The 22,068-nt window shown below is 46.2% G+C and overlaps 2 protein-coding genes across 6 annotated transcripts in view; both read right to left on the bottom strand.

Moving 5' to 3' along the window:
* Window positions 1-11: 11 nt before the first annotated feature.
* Window positions 12-18,240, bottom strand: LOC135826079 (uncharacterized). Of its 2 annotated transcripts, XM_065338717.1 has the most exons (9): window positions 18,013-18,240; window positions 11,932-12,006; window positions 11,001-11,120; window positions 5,755-5,831; window positions 4,678-4,833; window positions 4,278-4,400; window positions 2,384-2,581; window positions 1,142-1,240; window positions 12-698 (listed from the first exon to the last, which is right to left on the bottom strand). In XM_065338717.1, exons 1-9 carry the CDS (start codon window positions 18,101-18,103, stop codon window positions 609-611), a joined length of 1,029 nt encoding a protein of 342 aa, XP_065194789.1. In that variant the 5' UTR covers window positions 18,104-18,240; the 3' UTR covers window positions 12-608. The 2 variants fall into 2 exon arrangements, with proteins under 2 accessions (XP_065194789.1, XP_065194791.1); XM_065338719.1 differs by lacking the exon at window positions 11,932-12,006 and having other exon boundaries at window positions 18,013-18,239.
* A 2,128-nt stretch (window positions 18,241-20,368) lies between these two features.
* The window catches only part of LOC135825657 (SCO-spondin-like), a 33,743-nt gene continuing 32,043 nt past the window's right edge, over window positions 20,369-22,068 (bottom strand). For all 4 annotated transcript variants that reach the window (XM_065338273.1, XM_065338274.1, XM_065338276.1 and 1 more), the window contains one exon: window positions 20,369-21,238. In XM_065338273.1, the coding sequence (XP_065194345.1) occupies window positions 21,134-21,238 (105 nt within the window). In that variant the 3' untranslated portion in view covers window positions 20,369-21,133. The remainder of the gene's footprint in view (window positions 21,239-22,068) is intronic.

The following is a 22,068-nucleotide window of genomic DNA, read 5'->3' as shown; positions in this document are numbered from 1 at the left end:
TGTGAACAAAGTCCTGGAAATGTGTATTGATCTTTTATTATTACTCGGCTGTAAAGCATGGGAGCTTTATACCAAACCTGAGAGCAACGCAAGCGTGGTAAAATATTACTTTCGAAGCATACGACCATGATTATTGAAAATATAGACTCGCATGAAATCAGACAAGTACACAAAAGGTTTTGGAATATACGAAGAAGAGGTACAACCAAGTGGAAATGCCTCAAACGATGATACGCGCAATGCAAATAGGAGTTTTGAACCATTAGTTGATGCGAATTGATGTTGGCTGCACGACAGGTGAAATAAACGCTCTGTTCTTTACATCTCGGGGAGGGACATTTGCAGAATGTATAAGGCATTGATATGGGCCAAACAAATTTGAAATTATTTAAATGGGTACTCAAAATCTGATAAGTAAGGGTTCGATATGTGACAGTATTTTCTTTACAATAAAACCAATGCAAATGTTTAATAAAATTCAGTGAAAATAGCCAAAGATTATGCATGGGGTCCATATTGCAGAAATTAGAGTTGTGCTAAGAGAAAGTCCAAGTTCCAAGTTAGGAAGATGGATTACTCATTTCGCATGGCACCAATTCCCTACAGATTCACGCTTCTCGTGCTACGCAAAGGAACTGTGGGGGAAGTGGATTGTCGTAAAGAGCTTCTTCAGCCATTTTTCCACCACCAGGCGGCACCTGCCAAAAAAATATTGACAAAACGAAAAATCCTAGTTAAAGCGCGTATATCTTGCTAATGGTGTTTGAAAGCAGGTAGTGCTCTAAACCTGCATTAATCCAATCATCCGTCAAACACAAAATGGCTACGTCACTTCAGGTTCTTTCCTAGCACAGCATACAAGTGAATGTTCAAAAATGCCACGGCACAAATAAATGAAGCTTAAACGAGTATCATGCCTGCCGAAATCTACAACATCCGTAACTAATTTTATTAGCGCTTATTTACGCATTTAGGTATGCGTGTCCCTCATCCTTGGACTTATAAACTAACCATAATAAACTCCGTGCCATTCATCCCTAGAAATTGGTCACTTTCCTCTCAAATCGGGAATATCTGGCGTGATGAACCACTCAGCGCTAGCATATCTGGGGTGAAGACGAACTTCCTTTAACCAACTTACCTCTGTTTGGAACAGTGTGTTGTCGTATGTTGATGGGCTTCCTGAAGTCTCGGGATAAAGGCCCAATGGCACATCGTAAGTGCTAACATCACGTCCATCCTGATGCAAGGTGGCAAAAATATTTAAGAATGATTATTATAATATGGACTCAAATGGAGATTCAAGGTTTAATTTATATAAAGAGAAAGATCAAGGAACTCCAAGTTACGCTATACTGTCCACTAACACCACCAGTTACTAAACAATCAGCTCATGCGATGACATTTCACGACACTGACAGTATAGCGTAACTTGTAGTTCCTTGGTCTTTCTCTTTATATAATAATATTCGCGGGATCCGCGTTAGCATCACTTGAATGTTCAGAAACACACAAGCTATAGCCTTCGCTTCCGCAGGCCACCACTATGCCTTTACACCTTAGTGGCGAATGCAGACCTCACAAGTGAGTCAGGGGAGAGGAGGTGAGTCTCTCAACCAATCGGGCGTGTAACGGCCCATAACCCTGTAAACTGCATCCTTGTTATCCTCACTCGAGCTGTGAGTACCCAGTTGACCGTGGGTGTCGGCGCAGTTCAACACGCGTAAAAAGTCTTTTTTACACGCTCCCTGCTGCCAGCGCGGGTCTCGAACTCGGGACCTCATGATTCGCAGGCAGGCCTGCAAACCAATCGGCCATATGCGTTGGTAGTAGTGGTCTTTCTCTTTACAGATATTATAATATGAAGCGACTTTTCACGTCGGTATTTACAAGTAGCAGGTGCATGGTGGATAATCTTGATTGTATTGTAATGTCATTCTAGCCAGAAGCCCTTCCCTTTGCAGACCTACTCGAATATTACTACCAATCGCAAGTACATGTACCCCCTGGTACATGTACTATAAGCGGCGGAAGCAAAGACTAACGGTAACGCAAACATGCACGAACGACAGTTTCCAACAGCAGTAGACATAAGAAGTGGGGGTACAATTTGGATCCACAGGACGACTGCACGTACTTGTACTTTGTGTAAAGGGTGTCCAAGCTGAGAATGTTGATGTTCAAAAGCTATACCTAAATTAGATTTCTCAGAAGTTGGACATTTTGTTCCTGCGCCCCTGATTTAACACCCGACTAACTCACCGGGGGCTTCCAGGCCACACCAGAAGTCTATCAAATGTCACTTCCGCTGGATAAGCGCACGATCCTGCGCCTACAGCAATTCATTCCTCCCTAAACATCCCTATTTATCCCTATCACTTACTGCAGATGAGGTCTGTAGTTGCTGCACTGGGGCTGCATTGTCATACTGGCTCTCATCCAGTGAGGCAACTAGCGGTCCTTCCGCAACATTGCTGTACACGTTGTCAGCCAGCGATGCCTGTATGGTCCCTTCAGACGCACAACTGTACTGGCCCTGGTCAGCTGCATAACTGTACTGGCCTTGTTCAGCTGCACGAAACTACACGTAGTCACAGTACCAGAATAATAATGAATGCAGACTACATCAACAGAGCAATCACACCTGTTGTAATAACTTGGACGCGGAACGGCGAGGAGCTTTACAACCCAGGTCCGCAGAATAAGGGGTGTTCGGCCTTTTCATTTTGATCACTCAAGCCTCTATAGATGGCTTGCTGTTCAGTACGGCCAAAGTTGCGATATGATCTGTACGGTTTAATAGTCAAGTGGGATTGCACGTTTGTTCATAACGTTGAGCCAGATCACTGATTTTATAGATATTCCATCCGATTTACAAACGTACATTTTTTCAGTTCTATGTTCGGCTTTCTGCACTTCACCCTCCAAGCAAGTGCATGCTTCCATGTTCTAGCATGATATGAGACATCGATCCCGTAAAGATGACATTCTAATTATCCTCGGGAATACTTCACTTATGGGGGATTCACAACACGCGTAAACTCACGTGTGTGGTACTCTTTGTACTCGTGTGACCCTAGCGCGTGCAAACTCTTGATAAAAAAACACGTTTGTATAAAAGTGGATCAGCTGTCCATCGGATTCAACAGACCCGTGCAAATCTCGCACGCATCTGTATACTCATCAACTTGAGTACCATACGTTAGGGCCTGTCCAGACTAGGTAGAAAACCACGTAAACACGCCGTAAACATGCTTGTTGCCAAGGTGAGTGACGAAAAATGGCCGAAAACGGAAAACGTGGGATTCACGCGGAACGTGAGTCGTGGACCCCTGTACAAAGCACGTTTCTCATCTACGTGCCGTTTTCGTAGTGTTTGTTGTGTGAGCCTCGATGGAGTTTGTGGATCACAGTTTTTTCTTGCTGTTTCCAGCTGCCGCTTGTTTTCGCTTTGGAGTTGCCACACGTCCGTTTCAGCGACCACTCGGAGGCGACATTGATACAGTCATGGCTGGACATGCAGAGAAATCCCGGGGGTCTGATGAAGAGGAAGGTGTAGTAGCGAGACTCGGACAATTCACTGAAAATTTGATCTAGCACTGATTTGAAAGAATTGTTTGGAGAGGAAGCAGAACCCTCTTGTGACCAAAATTGACAACATGAAGGCCAAAGCCAGGGAGTTTTACTGGAAATACACGGCGGCCACCAACACTGGTTCGTCAAGCGATGCTACAGCCGGCCTCGACCTTGGCGCTGCGGTGCCGCGAGAGTCACACGGTTGCCAAATTTCCGCACCTGGAACAGAGTTCAGGGTGATATTCCTTGAGCTCGGCGTCAGTGCTGCCACCGCTGGGCCGCCACTTGTTTTGTAGCTAGCTGGGTAGGTCTAGACCAAGCCAGGGAGTCCTTTCCTGGTCTACGCGCTACAAACATTGTGCAATAGAGAAAATATGAACAGGTACACGACGTAGTTACACTGGTGACAGAGTGCAGTGTGGACAGAGCATCGCGTGTACGTCACGTACTCTGAAACGGCACGCCGTTTTTATTACATAGTGTGGATAGGCCCTAAGCACGCTCACTGTTTTACACGCGCGCAAAGCACAAACGTGGGCCTAGGACCCCGATCGAGTTTACCAAGATTTTGTACGCGCTAGGGTCTAACGAGCAAAAAGAGTACAACACACGTGAGTTTGCCCGTCGTGTGAATCCCCGATTACGGCACCTTTGCCGCATGTACTCATGGACATACTTTTTTTTAAACTCAGTACATGTACCTTCAGCGTAGCGCACCCGTTCTCATAATGTTCCTCAACCAACCCGGCTTGACTTGCTGTGGCTGGTTCAGCTGCGTTGGCATACATGAACTCAGCTTGAACAGTATGTCGTTTTGTCACTTGCTTTTTCATAACGTGCGGCAGGAACAAAAACAAAAAGCATGGAATACATGTACCTCTTCATATTTGTGCAGCTGCACTGTTGAGCTTCCGATGTAAAACAAAATAATAAAATAATAATACGCAAATCACCACGGGTTACGTAAAGTACATGCCTGCACTGACAAATAGAAGACTACTGTCTCTTAGTCTACAAAGAAAAACAGAAAAAGGTTTGTCATTGCATTATGACGCACTAGTAATGTAACAGTTTACAGGTTTTGCTTTTAAGGTTACGTACTTGCTTTTGTGAAGTGGTCGCGTTTCGAGCCTTGAGGGAACTAGCGGCGCCAATCACATCATATCCATTCTCCTGTGTGCAAAGGTTTGCCCCAGTATCTGCATATGAGCCGTCGCCAATGTTGACTGCAACACCATGGTCGTCTTGCTGCTGTCTCTGCGCAGGAGGGGCCGACATAAAGAAAAACATACAATTGTGCGAGGAACCCAGACGGAATTACTGGGACACTGACATCAACCAACGTAAGCTTAATGTTTCCACTACTGCCATGCAAACAGCGTAATTATTTCACGCTCCATATTTCAACTAACCAGAGGGCCAACTGAGCAATCTGCATAGTAAATACTTCCAGGCATGTAGTGAAGGCTCTGTTGCCAAATATTTGTTATTATTGTTGTTGCTTTGATTTACTTCACATTTAATGTATCCACATAAGCCAGGCCCATGAATACAAGACCTGATATCAAACTAAAAAGACAATGCACCAATAGAGTGGTTTCATATCTGTCACATGACCTTGCAGCGCAGCCATGTTGGTTCTAACTCCACTCAACCACCTGATCTACAGTTGTGGCAAGTGAAACCCGACACTTGGCATAAGGGACTGCACCGTGCATCCTGCAGCCTCTGCAGCCCTGCATACGTACAGTACCTGTGCTGCATACAACTTTATCTGTCCGATGACAGAATTCGTTCTCATCACAGTCAAGGTTCAAAAGGTGCTGCCAAAAAGGAATGGGAATTGGATACCAATACTCCTTATGTGTACCATATTTGTGAACTGTGTGTATCTAAGCTGTGACCTTTCGACCTGTTTGGGATGCATACGGCTCTATAGTACAAATAAGGTGCAGTGCATTACATCATTGATGTCCATTTGAGGCGCGGTCCCCTATGGCAAGTATCAGATTTCACTTGCCACAACTGTACTTCGACGTATGGGTTACATAATGTAGGCCATTTTGGTTCCAATGTCCACATCCCATAATCGCTTCTTTTGTAAATTTCAGTCACGTGACATAGATGCGAGACCACTCTCTTCAGGCTAAAGGCTTCAATGAGACATAGTGTACATACCTCCACGTCAGGTCCCAACACGACTTTACCGGCTCCGCGCACATTCGCAAGCACCATACTGCCAGCTAAGGTAAGTTCTGCATACACAAGTGACAGTAGACCACTGAGAAGGAAAGTAGAGCAGCATTAGGAATATGATAATATTTGGAGTCGGCGTCCGTAAAACTCCTCACATGTATATCCAGGTTATTGCATCCTCGTGGATTACTTTGACTAACAGTTACTTAGGAATGGGTTTGCTGCCGCACTGGAGCTCGCGCTATTCCGCCAACGACTTGACACTTGACTGACTCACGACTGCCATCCAGTAAACAAGAGAAGTCCATCGAACCTTCGACTCGGCAAACCTGCAAGAACGCACCACTCCCTGCTCAATACACAGTGTTTTGGGGAATTCACCCCTCATCAGTTGGGCTTGAGTAGGCTGAGGAAGATTGTGCATGAGGAGCACTACTTATAATTATAAGGTCATCTACGTCTGTTCTCACCGTCCAGGAGCGATAACTGACTCACGGTGCCATCTGGTGTTCACGAGGTGTGTGTCGCGCTGGAAATGGAGTGTTTCTGTAAGTTTGTATTCCTGCTGATGTTTGTGCCTGGACAGCACTATTATAAGTGGTGCTATTCAGGCACAATCTTCCTCAGCCTACTGAAGCTCAATTGATTATTATTATTATTATAGACAACACCTCATGGCATGAGAAGAAAATCAGCCAGTACGGGAGATGTGGGTGTTAACCAACCATGGTGAATAAAAGAAGAAAAGTAATGGTCAAGACGGAGAAGCATGGGAGGGACAGGTGATGGTGAATCTAGTGAGCAGATTTAAATGCGTCCAGGGTACTGGCATTGCGCGTAGTAGCGGGCAGCGCAAGCCAAGCAGAGTAAGCAACAAAGAGTGGAGAGCGTACAAGGGAGGACGTTTTAGCCAAGGGGAGGGCAACAGAGCATCTTGTCTGGGAGCCATCTGTGATTCGGAACCAGTTATACACGTTAAGATGAGGAGGATGTAGAGCTAGTTTAAATTTGTGAGCAAAAGTGCAAATTAATTTTTGACGGTGGGTCGACAGTGGGCAAGCATTTGCAAGGACATACAGGGAAGCAGAAGAGTAGAGAGGGGGTAGACTAAACAGGATACGAAGAAGTTTTCTATGGTGGATTTCGAGATGCTCAGCGAGAACCGAGGACAAGCCACACCAGCTAACAGCAGCGTACATGAAAAGAGGCAGGATGTACAGTTTGTAAAACAAAATTTTACATTTGAAAGGAAGATGGAAACAATGGGGACGTATAACACCTAGGGCAGAGCTTGAACGGCTGCAAAGAGCATCAATATGGAAAGACCAAGAGAGACGATCATCAAGCATTATTCCCAGGTGTTTATGGTTGGAAACAACCTTTATGGGTTCTGGGAAATCAGGATGGTGTAAAAGTGACATGGATGAGATTGGGGGAAGGAACATTATTTCGGTTTTAGTCAGGTTGGGTCTAAGTCGCCATGTTTGCATCCAGCGTAGGACACTGCATATCTGAGCCGACACTCGAGGTACAAGAGCCGCTGGGGACGAGGATGCTGACAGTAGGGTTGTATCATCAGCAAATAACGAGACACCTGGGTCTATAGAGGGTAAATCATTTACGTATGCTACGAACAAAAGAGGTCCAAGTATGGAGCCTTGGGGAACTCCAGAAGACACTGGTAGAGGATCAGAGTTGATGGAGAGGGCAGAAACAAACTGTGATCGGCTACTCAGATAGGACTCCAGCCAGGACAGAGGAGGGCCAGACACACCAAAGACAATATGTAGCTTGGCAAGGAGGCCACGATGCCAGACAGTATCAAAGGCCTTTGCCAAGTCAAAGAAACAGAGAGCAATATGGTGTCGAGCATCACGAAGGGTGGCAATGTCTTGTACTAGACGAGCTAGTTGGTCAGAGGTTGAGTCGTTGCGCCGAAAGCCAGATTGGGAAGGGCTAAGGCATGGTGAAATGTGGCAATACAACTGGTCGTAAAATACCTTTTCACATACTTTTGAAAGGGAGCAGAGAAGAGATATTGGACGATAGTTTGAGGCTTGTGATCGGGAGCCTTTACACTTGTAGATGGGCGTGACCTTAGCGATCTTCCAACGATCAGGAAATACGCCGGAGGAGTAGGAAAGGTTGAATATAAGGCACAGTGGGTACGCCAGAGATGGAGCCAGAACTTTGAGAACTTCATTTGGTAGGGCATCAGGACCAGGGCTTTTGTTGCTTTTTAGTCTTTTTAGGTAGCTGCGAACAGATGATGTGGTGGTATGTATAGAGCACAGATCAGAAGACACAGTCGCAGAACGCTGCAGAGGTGGTATTGGAGAGGAATGGTCGTCTGGAATACCAGCTGATGTGAATTGCGTGTTGAGAGTATTAGCTATAGACTTGGGGTCAGTCACCATCGAACCATTGGAAGCTAATAACGGTGGTATGTCTTGACGTGTACTAGTTGTCCTTTGAGTGCGAACAAAGGTATACAGGTTAGGCCTGGAAGAGGGGTGAGATAGGGTGGTAGTGAGCGAACGTAAATATGCTCGATACTTAGAACGTGACAATGACTTCACCAGATTGCGCTGTTTTTTGTATAAAGAAATATTAGCATAGGTGGAGTACTTCTTACTTAAGCTATAGTAGTCGTATTTGAGTTTAATTGCACCTTGGAGATCTTTGTCGAGCCAAGGGATCTTGGGGTTACGGCTGGACTGACGAGGGTGGTGGCTGCCATGTTTGGGTGTAGCGGGTCTTGCTCCGTATTGTGGCACATAGAAGGAGAGCACGTCATCAAGAACTGTGGTGAACTTCTCCACAGCTTCATCAACAGTAGTGGAGGTGAATAAAAGATGCCAGTCACAGGCAAAAAGTGCAGAGTTGATGATTGACCAAGTGGAGGGTGTAACCTTGCGGAAGGCATGTCGCGGAGGGGTAGGAGTCTGAGAGCAGTTGTAAGAGGTGTTAGCAGTGGCAATGTTGTAGGCTAGCGTTGTAATGACTTGCAAATGATCCGATGCAGCAAGCGGGGCAGCATCATCAACAGAGCGTACAGAGAGGGGGCGGTTCGTAGCAAGCAAGTCCAGACAGGACAGTCTTCCATTCGGAGCGACACGGGTGGGGAAATTGACAAGCTGCTGGAGGCCAAAGCTAGAGAACACGTGTGATAGCTCCGTACCAGCACGCGATGTGGTGTCACCACTCCACCAGTCAGAATTGTGGGCATTGTAGTCACCGGTAAGAAAAACATCAAATAAAGAGAGGTCCAAGGAACACAGCGTGTCGGTAAGTATGTCGCAAAAGGAGGTGATATCAAGAAGGGATTGTGAAGGGGGGCGGTAATGACAGCAAATGAGTAGCGGATTGGCCCGGAGACCTGCCGGTGCACCAAGCTCAAGCCATAAGGCCTCGCTTTGGGGAGAATCAAGGTCATGGCGACGGGTGCAATGTGGAAATGTCCCATCACGTATGAGAATGGCCACGCCACCATAGCCACGTAGGTTTGATCTCAGGTTCTTATGTGTAGATCTGTCTTTACGGAAGCATGTGTAGCCTGGAACACTGAATAAAAGTGACGGGCTTAGCCAGGTTTCTGTTAAACATATTATGGTGGGCTTGTTGGCATGACATATTGCGTACAATTCCGGAAGTTTGTTTGTTACAGAGCGACAGTTGATAGTTACAATGTTAATGGAATGTGCGTGGTCCGGGAAAAACGGGAAAGCATGAGCGCTCAACGGGGTGAAGCCCGACGTTAGTTTGTGGTAGGGGGCGTCGTGGAGCTGCTGTTGATTAGGAGTTTTAGTAGTTTGTCGTCCAGAATCAGGAAGGAATGGTGGTGCAAGTGGAATATGACCACTAGATATAGAAGAATATGTAACGCAATGAGGGGAAGGGTGTGATGAACTTGCGTGGGGCACAAAGGGTTGGGCAAGAGGATTTAGCTGTTGGCTAGGTGACGGAGGACCCATCACTTGCTAGCGGAGTCGGCATAGCGCCATTTGCGGACGGTGTGCGCAATGGTGTCGGGCCAGAATTCCTTGTCAAGCAGCGTTTGCTCAAACTCTTCCGCGACAGAAACGCGTGCATAGCAGGTACCAAAGTATTGGGTTTCGGCAATTGTGCATGCGTATACATCAACGCCCCTATCAGCGCACCAGGTGACAATTGACTGTGCCTTACTTCCAGGGCTAACATTCCCGACAAAGAAGGCACATCGCTTGGGAAGATGTGTGCCAGTGAGTGTGTTGGGGTTGGGGTTTTCTGTGGCCATTTTTCTGTAGACAGACACAACTTTGGATTTTGTTGCCCGGGCAATGGGATCGCTGTGGGCCGCTGATTTATTGCTCCTTCGCCGCTGTTCTTGCCAGTTGTTCTGATGGGGATCGCCTTCTGTGCTCCCAGCAACACCCTGAGTACATGTGGGCTGTACTGGTGCACCACCGGCGCCTGCTGTTGTAAGTGCGCCCCCAGTTGTTGCATTTCTACCAGTGTGTACGGGTATGTTCCTGCGTTCCATGTGGTTGGTGTTAGGTACGGTGGCCCTGCTAGTGCTAGTTGACCTGCTGTGTAGAGTGCGTGCATCCTCTTCTGGCTGTGTGCTATTCGTACTCACTGTACGAGTACAACGGGATTGCATGTCTGGAGTGTCGCAGTGTACGGGCTTGGATGAACCATTGTACTGCTGCTGGTGAAGCTGTTGCACTTCCCCCTTCAGCTCCGAAATTTCCAGCTTCAAGGACAAAATTATGCTATCCCTGTCCTCCCTCATGGAGGCAATCTCCCCCGCCAAGGCCTGGATAGTGTTAGCAAGGCTATCTAGCTTAGAGTCATTAATCCACGACGTACCGGTGTCAGTGACGGGCTTCCCTCCAACGCCGTGCTTCCGCAGTGCCTGCACCAGCTCTGGCCGGGCGAGGCTCGAAGGGGATGAGGGGTGAATTCCCCGAAACACTGCAGGTTTGCCGAGTCGAAGGTTCGATGGACTCCTCTTGTTCTCTGGATGGCAGTCGTGAGTCAGTCAAGTGTCAAGTCGTCGGCGGAATAGCGCGAGCTCCAGTGTGGGAGCAAAAGCATTCCTAAACAAAATCATCGCCGAAGTCGCAATCTCTATTTCGTTATATTAACTTTTTCTTGTTAAAACTCTTCACTTGGAATTCAACATCAATTTTGAAAATCGAAATACAAATTACCAATTACATTAAAGTATACCAACGGAAGCTCACCTTCGATCCTTTTTGATAGGCACTCGGGCATCACCAAAATCTTCTTCTTCCACAGGACGATCGCAAGTATTAACGCAATGACAACCACTGCGAAGAATACTCCTACTCCGATTCCAGTCGCTGCCCAGGACCATAAGCCAGAAAACAATGTGAATAGTTAAAATGGCGCTAGTCAATATACGAGATCTTTTTAGCAACCCCAATCATAAACTACTTGTGAATTTAGGTTTCCTCTGTGGCCAAATGCCAAATACCTTTGTAACCCTCTGTATCTTTCATTCCAGCACGATTGTACAGTTATGTGCAAATAGTCGACCCCATTTTCCCGCTGTTCCGCTAATAAGTCCACAAAGAAAGAAACTGTTGTTCCCTAACCGCCCCTGCTCTAGTGGTAGTTGAGCACTCGCATAATAATACTTATTATAGGGTGTTGACGTTTGCGTTTTGTGTCACGTTGAGCGGAATGACTTGTCATATTTAGCACTGTGCCTTGATCTCACTTCGAAAAAAAAGTATTATAATCCATTTCGATCATTATCAGACTTATTGTCTCTGTGATGTGGTCATGGGTCAAGGCAGGGGAAACAGTTGGGTATGCACTTAGTTGGGAACGCACTTTCATTAATGGAAATCCACTTATGGACATATATTATAGAAAGATCTACAGAGTGCCAAGATTCGGGAAGCTATTATCGTCGAACTGGTCAATCCAATTTCGGTTGATTGTCCAATGGCATGCGTTCCCCATCGATGGTCTGGGCTATTGACATCATGCAAAACTAAATCCATGGAATGCTCACTAATAGGTGACGGGGAAGAACTAGAGTGACACAATATAATTGGATTGCTCATGAATATGAGTCTGGTACTGCTTTTACCAGTGTACTTCCACTCCAACTCACATTAAGTTATTGTCGATACAACTACGTACCGTCTGTTGGGACGCTTTGACACTCACTATCGAGAGGTCGCGAGCAGTTTATCATTCGGTGTGTCTTGTTCATGCCTGAAAGGAGGTGCAAGTCAGAAGTTAAAAGCTTGAGAAACCAATGCAGACACATGCACTCGGGCAGAAGGAGACGCTTTGATTTTTGCACACTGAGCAAGAACCCATTGTCGTTGCTTCGCAGCTTTGCTGATCTTCAATTGTAATGGGTAGATAGGCAGTACAAAGCGCTATGGCGCTATCATCAGATTCGTTTCGTCCACGACATGCTCATTCTGTTGGCCAAGGCTTTTGACTCGAATAAAAATGCAGTGAGATTGTTCTGCATGCGAAACAGTCAGTGCATTGTTTCAAACACAAATCATTCTTTCAACCAATGTCAGGATTAAAAATTGAGGACCAATGTTTAGACGTGGTGCATTCCTGCATTCTAGCCTTGTCGCAAAGCTATAGGAAAGTAATTTATCAACAGCTTGCATAGCCACGGATGGTGTGTCACCTCCGTGTAATGTTTAGCTTGATTCATTCATGTAACTTGCGCAAAAGAGTGGGAACTTGGGACAAATACCTTTAGCTTTTTCTATAAACATGTGATTGTACGCATATCTGGCAAGCTATTTTAGCGTATCACTGTGCTACATTGCTAACAAACAGACAGCAGTATCCATAATTATCAATCGAAGGCATCACAGTACAAAAGGTGGAGACGACTGAAGGGAACGGTAATACTGTAATATAACATAATTTAATAGGACGATAGCCAATGCAGTGCAATCATGGGGTGGAAACACAATTTGATCAGACCGGCTGAATATACGAGACTTGACACCCAGGCGGCAGACAGATGGAATCCTCTTCACACTGACTGCCGTCAGGCCCCGTCTCTTACTCTGTATGTAAACATCGTAAAAATTCACCGAGGGTTCCCAGTAAAAAGGCAACGCCTGTTGGGACTCCCCTAGTAAAAAAATAACATCTACTACTACTACTACTACTACTACTACTACTACTACTACTACTACTACTACTACTACTACTACTACTACTACTACTACTACTACTACTACTACTACTACTACTACTACTACTACTACTACTACTACTACTACTACTACTACTACTACTACTACTACTACTACTACTACTACTACTACTACTACTACTACTACTACTACTACTACTACTACTACTACTACTACTACTACTACTACTACTACTACTACTACTACTACTACTACTACTACTACTACTACTACTACTACTACTACTACTACTACTACTACTACTACTACTACTACTACTACTACTACTACTACTACTACTACTACTACTACTACTACTACTACTACTACTACTACTACTACTACTACTACTACTACTACTACTACTACTACTACTACTACTACTACTACTACTACTACTACTACTACTACTACTACTACTGAACTTCGCTTTTATTTGAAAACAAACCGGGTATCAGAAAGAAGAAACTGAAAAGCGCAAGCAAGAAAAGCAATGGTGACAAAACCATTCAAGAAAAATCAAATCAAATAAATAGGAAAATCCAATCAGAAAATAAAATAAAATAAAAGAATCAAGCCAACTAGGGAATACAAAAACAAAAAGCAAACCCGCAAACACCATCCAAGCATCGCTACTACCAGTACGGTGACGTTTCCATTCACCCAACCGCTCAAACGCTTTTAAAACGAAAACAAATACAACAGAACACTCTGAGACAGAATGAAACCAATGACAATATTATGGCAAGTCCATTGATGCCCGTCAGCGCGGCATATGAGCCAATGTACGGCACTCCGTTACAAAGCAATGTCGGCAATGTCGGCCAATGCCGGATCCACTGCGTAGGTATGATGCACGTGACCCCCGGAAGCAAGTAATCTGCCACCGCATCAGAGATAGACTGATTCTCGAGCGCAAGTGGCTGATGATGAGACGATACGGTATGTCCGAGTTCTTATGGTGCAGTTGTGTTGCGAGGGTCTTGAGGAAGATGCCACATTCGGGAGCACACTGTCCACTGGTGGCGAAAACAAGCGGAGTGAACGATCCTCGATCCACCTGGTTGATTCGATCGGAATACTGACGTTTCTTCTGACGCTCGTGTTGGGATAACTGCCTCGACACTTCTGGTCCAGACAGCAAAGACGGCCTTGGGTGCGTGACCCGTACATCAAAAAAGGCGTTTTGCTGCCTGGTCCAGAAGCCACGAGCCCGTATATCCACACGAGCACCGTCAGCTGAGCCCCCAGAGACGGCTTCACCACCCAGCGGCATCAGCGGTGGCTCAATCTCGACATCGCAAACAACACTAGCGAGTGCGTCCGCTAGGAGGTCGCGAAGTTCATTATGTCTCTGGGTAGGGTATCCCCCGCTTGGGCACGTGAGGGCGTGATGAACTGACATGTCTTGGCCACAAACACAGGATAATGATATGCCATCAAGCGGCAGGCCATACCTCAGGCACAATGCGTCTCGAAAATCAGACTTGTTGAATATAGTTAAAGGAGATGAAGCCGATGGAGGCGTAACCAGCCACGTTGACACACCGCCGTCACCCGCGACATCCACTAGTAGGCGCTGCTCATCCGTCAGAGCGGGCCTGATCTCCTCCAATGCAGCATTGTGCTGCGCACGGCGTTCCCGGCGAGCCTGCGTGGCCAAACCCCTGGAGGCAGCGATGATATCGGCAACAGGACCGTCGATAGCATCAGGACCATCGACAGCACCAGTCAGCACGCAATCCACCATGGGCATTATCGACGTCCGGCAAAGGAGGTACTCAGCCTCCGCACGCAAACTGCCAATGCGGATAGCCAGCCCTCCATTCCTCACAGGCATTGCAAAGAGCTGACGGAGTACACCATCAGCCGCAAGAGGATGGCCTGTCAATGCTGGCAGCAGATGTTTGTTGATGACATCATCCAGTGGCGTATACAGGACAGGGTCCACAAAGACTGCACGCTGCAGATAGGTCCAACGGGACTGCAGAGAGGCAGAGAAGACGCGAAAGGCCGCCTGAGGCTGGGTGACAGCCAGACCAGCAAGGCGCCTAACCAATGTGGACAGTTCCTCAACACGGCTCTTCACAAAATTCTTTCGGAACTGTTGGTCTCCAATGGCCCCGCCAAGGTAACGAACGCCGTCGCTCCGGATACGGACATCAGTGCCGGCAAATACCTCCTGGGCCCTTTCCATTAAATGTGGACGGACGAGTAAAACCGTCTTCATGGCATTGGGGTGGTAGCCATACCGGGGCCCCTCCTCCACGATGCAATCCCAATACCCACGCAGCGGCAGGAGCTCTCCGGCTGCGGCATCGTCATCCGCGTACCAAATCTGGCTGGTGCTTGGAAGTCGACGCGACAGCCAAGATGCCAGGGGCACAGTCGCGAGAGCGTAGAACGCCATGGCAAGAGGATCCCCTTGGCATGTACCCTCCCGGGAATAAATGACCTCTCCGCCATTGAGGTATAGAGGGATGTCGGCCTGGTAGGTGTTAATGAAAATTCGCCCAGCGGCAGGACAGATTCTTGGAATGTTGTGTAGCGCCGCGGCCCTGTTCAGAGAATTGAAGGCGTTGGACGCATCCACCAGCAGAATACCTTGAGTCGTCTCGCGGTCATAGAGGCCGGTCAAAGCCTGCACCCCGACCTCGCAAGCCGACGGGACGCCGACGCACAGCTGATGAGGAGCAGTAACCGCAGCCACATCCCTCTCGATAACCGACATGACCACTTTCCCGATCACGCGGCGAAACACCTCCCCGATGGCTATAGGCCTTACCCCAGGCTGCTTATCCAATGGAATGAGCCTTGCTGCCAGGAATGAGCGGAGATCCCGCGGCTCAATTGCCTCAGTGCAAAGACGCTTGGCAGCACGAGCCAGAGCCGAGCACAGGTCGTCAGAAGCTGATGTATACATTGAGGCCATCCGACGCCAGGCAGCGGAGTCAAGGCCTGACGGACCCGCTGCCCCCTTCATAATCATGCAGGTCTTGCGGATTTGAGCTGGTGTTATTGAATCAAACAGCACATTCTCCTGGACTGTGGCTTCATCATCGAGTAGAATCTCTGGTTCTGCATCAGCCGGAACAGGATGCTTGTCTCTCAACAATTCCAGTACCGACTTGCCACCCACAATCTTGTCCAACGGGAGTACGCCACCACCACCATCATCCTCCAGGTAGTGAGCAGCTGTTCCAATGCGGTCGCTGTATACCATTTTTGCGAACTCGACGTCATCCAGACCATTAGCTGCTGTTTTGCCAGGTGTTGATCTGGGTAGATGGGCTTGAATGCACCGTGCCTCACGCAGCAATGCCGCCATGTCTCCGCACATCCACCAGTCAAGACGATTGCGTAACGATTTCTTGTTGTCAGAGGCATTGGATACTACAAAAGGCCGCTGCAAAATCAGATGGCAAGCAATGACCACAGCCGACCATGCAAAAGCTCCGTCGCGAGTTCCGCCGCTGAAAAGACCAATCAGGCGAGCTAGTTCTTTGACGAACCGACGACCCTCATCCCCGAAAGGTATGATAAATAGATTCCGTTGCCACTTGACTATTTCTGCATGGGTTTTGTCCATTAAAATGATTATATCGTCTGTTGGCAACGACCAAAAGCCATCAGGTTCTGGAGAATCACATTTCTCGGGTGGCAGATCAACAAACTGAGGCTGTCGAGACGAGCCGGGACCCACAGAGGTCGGCGCTGCAGACGCAGGTACCCGGGAAGCTGCAGTGGGGTCAGCAGAAGCACCCACGGGCGAAGGGGCGGCAGCGCAATCAGGAACCATCCCGGAGCACACAGGAACAGGCAAGTCCACCCGTAGTGACTCCCCACACGGAACCGCAGTCGCAGACACAGAAGATTGGGAAGACCCAGCGACCTCAGGCGCCGGTGCCGCACCCGAGCGTTCGGCGGCCGATGACGGGGGCCTGGATACCAAAGTCGCCCGTACCTCGCGAGGCACACCACCGGTCCGGCCAGCAGCGGACTCACCCGATCGAGAAGGCTGCACTCTTCGCCCACTCCAGGCCGGCGGATCACCAGCAGAAAGGCCTTGAGGCACCTCTGATCCTCCAACATCATGCAAATCACAATTTCCAAAATTCTTGCAGCGCCCAACTTGACCTGGGTAGCAATTGAAACAGCATCGTCCATCCCTATTGCACGAACACTACTACTACTACTACTACTACTACTACTACTACTACTACTACTACTACTACTACTACTACTACTACTACTACTACTACTACTACTACTACTACTACTACTACTACTACTACTACTACTACTACTACTACTACTACTACTACTACTACTACTACTACTACTACTACTACTACTACTACTACTACTACTACTACTACTACTACTACTACTACTACTACTACTACTACTACTACTACTACTACTACTACTACTACTACTACTACTACTACTACTACTACTACTACTACTACTACTACTACTACTACTACTACTACTACTACTACTACTACTACTACTACTACTACTACTACTACTACTACTACTACTACTACTACTACTACTACTACTACTACTACTACTACTACTACTACTACTACTACTACTACTACTACTACTACTACTACTACTACTACTACTACTACTACTACTACTACTACTACTACTACTACTACTACTACTACTACTACTACTACTACTACTACTACTACTACTACTACTACTACTACTACTACTACTACTACTACTACTACTACTACTACTACTACTACTACTACTACTACTACTACTACTACTACTACTACTACTACTACTACTACTACTACTACTACTACTACTACTACTACTACTACTACTACAACTACTACTACTACTACTACTACTACTACTACTACTACTACTACTACTACTACTACTACTACTACTACTACTACTACTACTACTACTACTACTACTACTACTACTACTACTACTACTACTACTAACAGCGTACTTTAGGTGAGTTAAAATCGCACATCATAGCCGACTTGTAGGAAAGGAAACTTACCTGCGAATGCCAAGAGATTGAAACAATCTTGAACTAGATTCAACAGCACCAGAGTTTGGAAACGATAGCACAGCAGCGTCATTACTCGCATAGCGTCAGCAACGCACTCCAAAGCAGTAACAGTCGATCCCAGTACTAAAGGGACTATGCCAAGACATTCACTTGCATGCTCATTGCGTGTGATTTGAACGCTTGCGTGTCGGATACACAATCCGTAGCAGTCACTGCTTGGGTGCTGCATGTGCTCGATGGTGCCTTTTACCTTATATAGACTAGTCTAGGAGGGTAAGAATCCTTCGCACCAGGTACTGAGAATGTTCTGTGACTTGTGTGTGTGTAGGCTAGTCTAACATACTAGTGCACCTACCTATAACCTACTCATGCTCATACAAATACATGTAGTGTTCAAAAGTATGGCTTGAGATTCGGATGCAGCATCAACTGCTGTATGAAACTCAACTCGATATCATCCACTGATACAGACGTTGTGCGCAGTTGCCTAGTCAATCAGGTCGCACAAGCTGTTACCAACCTGCTGTCCTTTCTTTAGTTCCTTCACTTCCCAGTGTTACGCGTTTAGCTGTTGTTGGTACTCAATCTGCAGACAGAACTGTTTCGTCCTTTGCGGATTCATCAGCGCAGCACAGAGAAAATGAGGCCGAACCTGATAGCAAAGAAAAATAAATTTTCCAAAGCCAGATTTAAACCAGACCCGAACGTATCTTGCCAGAGTGCTCAAACTGACAAGTCAGTGAGCTCTGCATAAAGCGAACAGCAAAGACCCCACATGAGAGTGCTCAACCGCTACAAGAGCAAGAGCGAAATACTCTATCTGCGGACAGAACTGTTTCGTCCTTTGTGGACAGCACAGCACAAAGAAAATGAGGCCCAACCTGATAGCAATGAAACATTGTTGGTATAAATTTATTTTCTGGGCGTCAAACATTCCTTCAACAGTCTCATTGTTCCCCAAATATAGCCGAAGTCGCAGCAACCTCTCCTTCAGTCTGTGTACATCAGAAAATAATGAAAAAAAAGTAAGAGCGCGTTTGGTTGGTACGAACGAGAACAGGATTGACCAAAACAGTGCGTTTCGTTGGGACTGCACCTGTTCTGGGTCGGCCAGACCATGTTCTGCTCGAGGCCGGAGCAGACCGAGCAGTTTCACTTTATCACAGTGAAACCTGGCGGGAACATCGATATTGGTCCCAAATGATCACGTGCATACGCTTTTGGGTTGGATTCGTTGTACCGTACAAAGTGACCATGGTGACCCATACGCATTTTGAAAAATCCAAAAAGTTTCGCACATTTTTCACAAAAATGTGCTCTGTTTCTGGAGTACCGTTTGGTTGACATGAGGCTGCTCCATGTGCACCAGCTGTTCGATCCTGTTCTAGATCCTACCAACCAAACGCACCCTAAAACTAAAACCTTATCTTCAGACTTTTCCCGTTTGTGTCTTTCCCTCAAACTAGTGAAAATCGAATATTGTCTTAATTTTGGCCAACCTGCGCATATTTATTTTTAGCTATTGATGGTTGTTGGTTTGAGAGCTCTGGAGCTCCGCTCACTGTAGTCTGGGTAAAAATCTTAGTCAATGAGTCTCGGAGACTAATTTTCCTTGTGATGTAAAATGCTGTACGCAAGAATAACATCGAAAAGATTGGTATAAAAGAAATGAAGAATAAATTCTACCCTAGTAATGGCTGTTACTAGTGCACGCATTGTCTGTGCAACTATGTACGGGCCACTCCGAGAAATGCACCATCGAACATTTGCACTGTCACGTAAGTCACAAGTAGATGCGAGAAGCTAGGAGCGTGCAAGCAGCGGAACTCAACAGATACGCCATAAATACAGAAAAACGAATTGCAAACAGCTGGGAGCCATGGTCAAGCTTTCTCGGGAAATCGATGCATCCTGACATTGTGACAGTATATTTTTCCACTAGGCAGTCACATCGATAAAACTGTGTACTTGTCATTCAGTTTACAGATACCAAAACTAGTATGACCACGGACATGTTGCACACGTAAGGTGATCAGTTATTTTCTTTTACTCTGAACAGCGTACTGACATACTCAGTTCTTGTAAAATACTTATATTGTTCTTGTGGGATTTCATGGGCATGCAATACCGCACCCCCCCCCCCCCCAAACACCCTTCAAAAAATCTATCAATTGCGACCTAAATCGTACTTGTTACTGTACTTCGCAGTGCGACTGTCTAATGTTCATGGAAATGTCTTTCCAAATTTGAATACTTTCCCCTGGAGATCGCACTTTGTAGAATTCAAAGGGCTGCAGCCTGAAATACAAGGACACTTGAAATTTGTATGACAAAAATCAGTATGTCCATGTGTGAACAAGAGGTTAACGAGCCACAGAATAGCTCATTGTCGTTGCAAACGGCGTTCCTATGACTCCGAGAGGTGTGCAACATACAGGCACAAACAAAACAATGAAACCGTTGCCTCGTGTTACAAGCTGTATACATTAATGAGAACAAATTATCCATTGAAAATCAGCAGTCGGCGGGCGTTTGCTTTGCAGAAAAAAAATATTATTGATTGATGCTGAACAACAAGTTACTGATTGCTGTGTTTAGAGAACAACAAGAATTCAGGAAGATTGTGAGATAGAAATCCTACAGGCAAACACCATCTACATAATCTTTCGCCTTGTTCAAGACATGCAACAAGACGTAAAGATCCGTGGGAAGCGAATATTAATGTTGTAAAAACAAAGTGGGAAATGCTCGCTCCAAGCACCACCATCTTATATCATGCACGTTTGTGAAGACTTGCCATGAGACGTAAAGATCTCTGGGGAGCAAATATTAACCGTGGTTGTAAAACGGTTTGGCTTGCATATTTATAAATATAGCAGACAAATGGTAGGCGTGTACCGCCAAGAAATGATGACGAGTGAAATATAAGAACCTTGGGTGATTTTTTGTTCAGTTTGCCATGCCTGAATGATGTCACTCTGATCAGCATAGAGAATTCCCATACAGAGGAGATGCTATTAGAGTTACACAAGGGTCAGAGAATGGTGAAGTGCTATGTTTCCTGTTAACTATTGGATGCTTTATGAATGCTGGTGAATACCCTTCTTGATTAAAACTCCGCGGGGAGAAGTGTGTTGTCGTAAATAGTCTCGTCAAATATTGTGTCGCCTGGAATGCTAACACTGATCGAGGTGCCATGGGCACTGGTAGCGGCCTGGACAGAACAAAAAAGCCATGCACGCCATTTCATCAATTTTAATGGGGAGTTGCAAGTCGAAAACACCAGTTTGTGAAGGCCTATGCACGTTTAGTAGAATCCAGACATTCATTTTATGTGGAAAAACGAAATTGTTGAAAGGAAAAGGAAATATGGATACGAGTTAAGAGTAACTCTCCATCACTGTAACATGATACTATATACAGTCAGAAAGTGCAATAAGTAGACACAAAACTGACAAGAGTACTGAGACATTCGACGTCCTGAGACCTAGCTTCAACACATCTCCGTAGCGCTAACCGACAGCCTTCCAACTTGGAAGGTTCAAGGTTATGGAAAGACCAAAGAGGGGAAGGCAAAAGCAACCAAAACGAGCTAAAGCTACAGTCCCAACGGAACAGAGAATGTCGATTGTTACTGGACGATGACAAGACCAGTACGATATTTGACAAAGTGGTCTAACTACAATTCGATGCAGCAAAGCAGCACACCACCCAACTTGGGTGGGTCATAAATATCAAAGATAAGGCTTAGTAAAGAAAGGGGAAGCTTTGCGAAAACGAATTGTACAAGCCGAAAGCCAAACTCCTACGGTATTCCTCATGCATGATATTGTGATGGACTAGTTGACTACAAAACAAGTTGTTTCACACGACGTACGTTTCGTCGTATGGTTCATGACGGCTCATCGGGTGTGCAATTGGATGGAGAGTTACTCTTAACTCGTATCCATATGTCCTTTTCCTTTCTACATTTATTTTTGACTCAACACCCAAGTTTTAAACGAAATTGTTCGTTAACGTTTCTTTTTTCGAGGGAGCGAAGTG

This window comes from Sycon ciliatum, chromosome 10 (genome assembly GCF_964019385.1).
Source record: "Sycon ciliatum chromosome 10, ocSycCili1.1, whole genome shotgun sequence".
Classification (NCBI taxonomy): Eukaryota; Metazoa; Porifera; class Calcarea; order Leucosolenida; family Sycettidae; genus Sycon; species Sycon ciliatum.
The sequence above is the reverse complement of the archived record's forward strand: the minus strand, read 5'-3'. Positions and strand labels throughout refer to the sequence as shown.

Bases quoted from the DNA above. Each gene is read 5' to 3' on its own strand.
- LOC135826079 (XM_065338717.1), bottom strand. From the start codon at position 18,103: ATGCGAGTAATGACGCTGCTGTGCTATCGTTTCCAAACTCTGGTGCTG. The intron at 1,241-2,383 runs GTAAGTGATAGG...ACCTTGCATCAG, and splicing joins AACTACAGACCTCATCTGCA to GATGGACGTGATGTTAGCAC. The intron at 699-1,141 runs GTAAGTTGGTTA...TTTTTTTGGCAG, and splicing joins ACACACTGTTCCAAACAGAG to GTGCCGCCTGGTGGTGGAAA.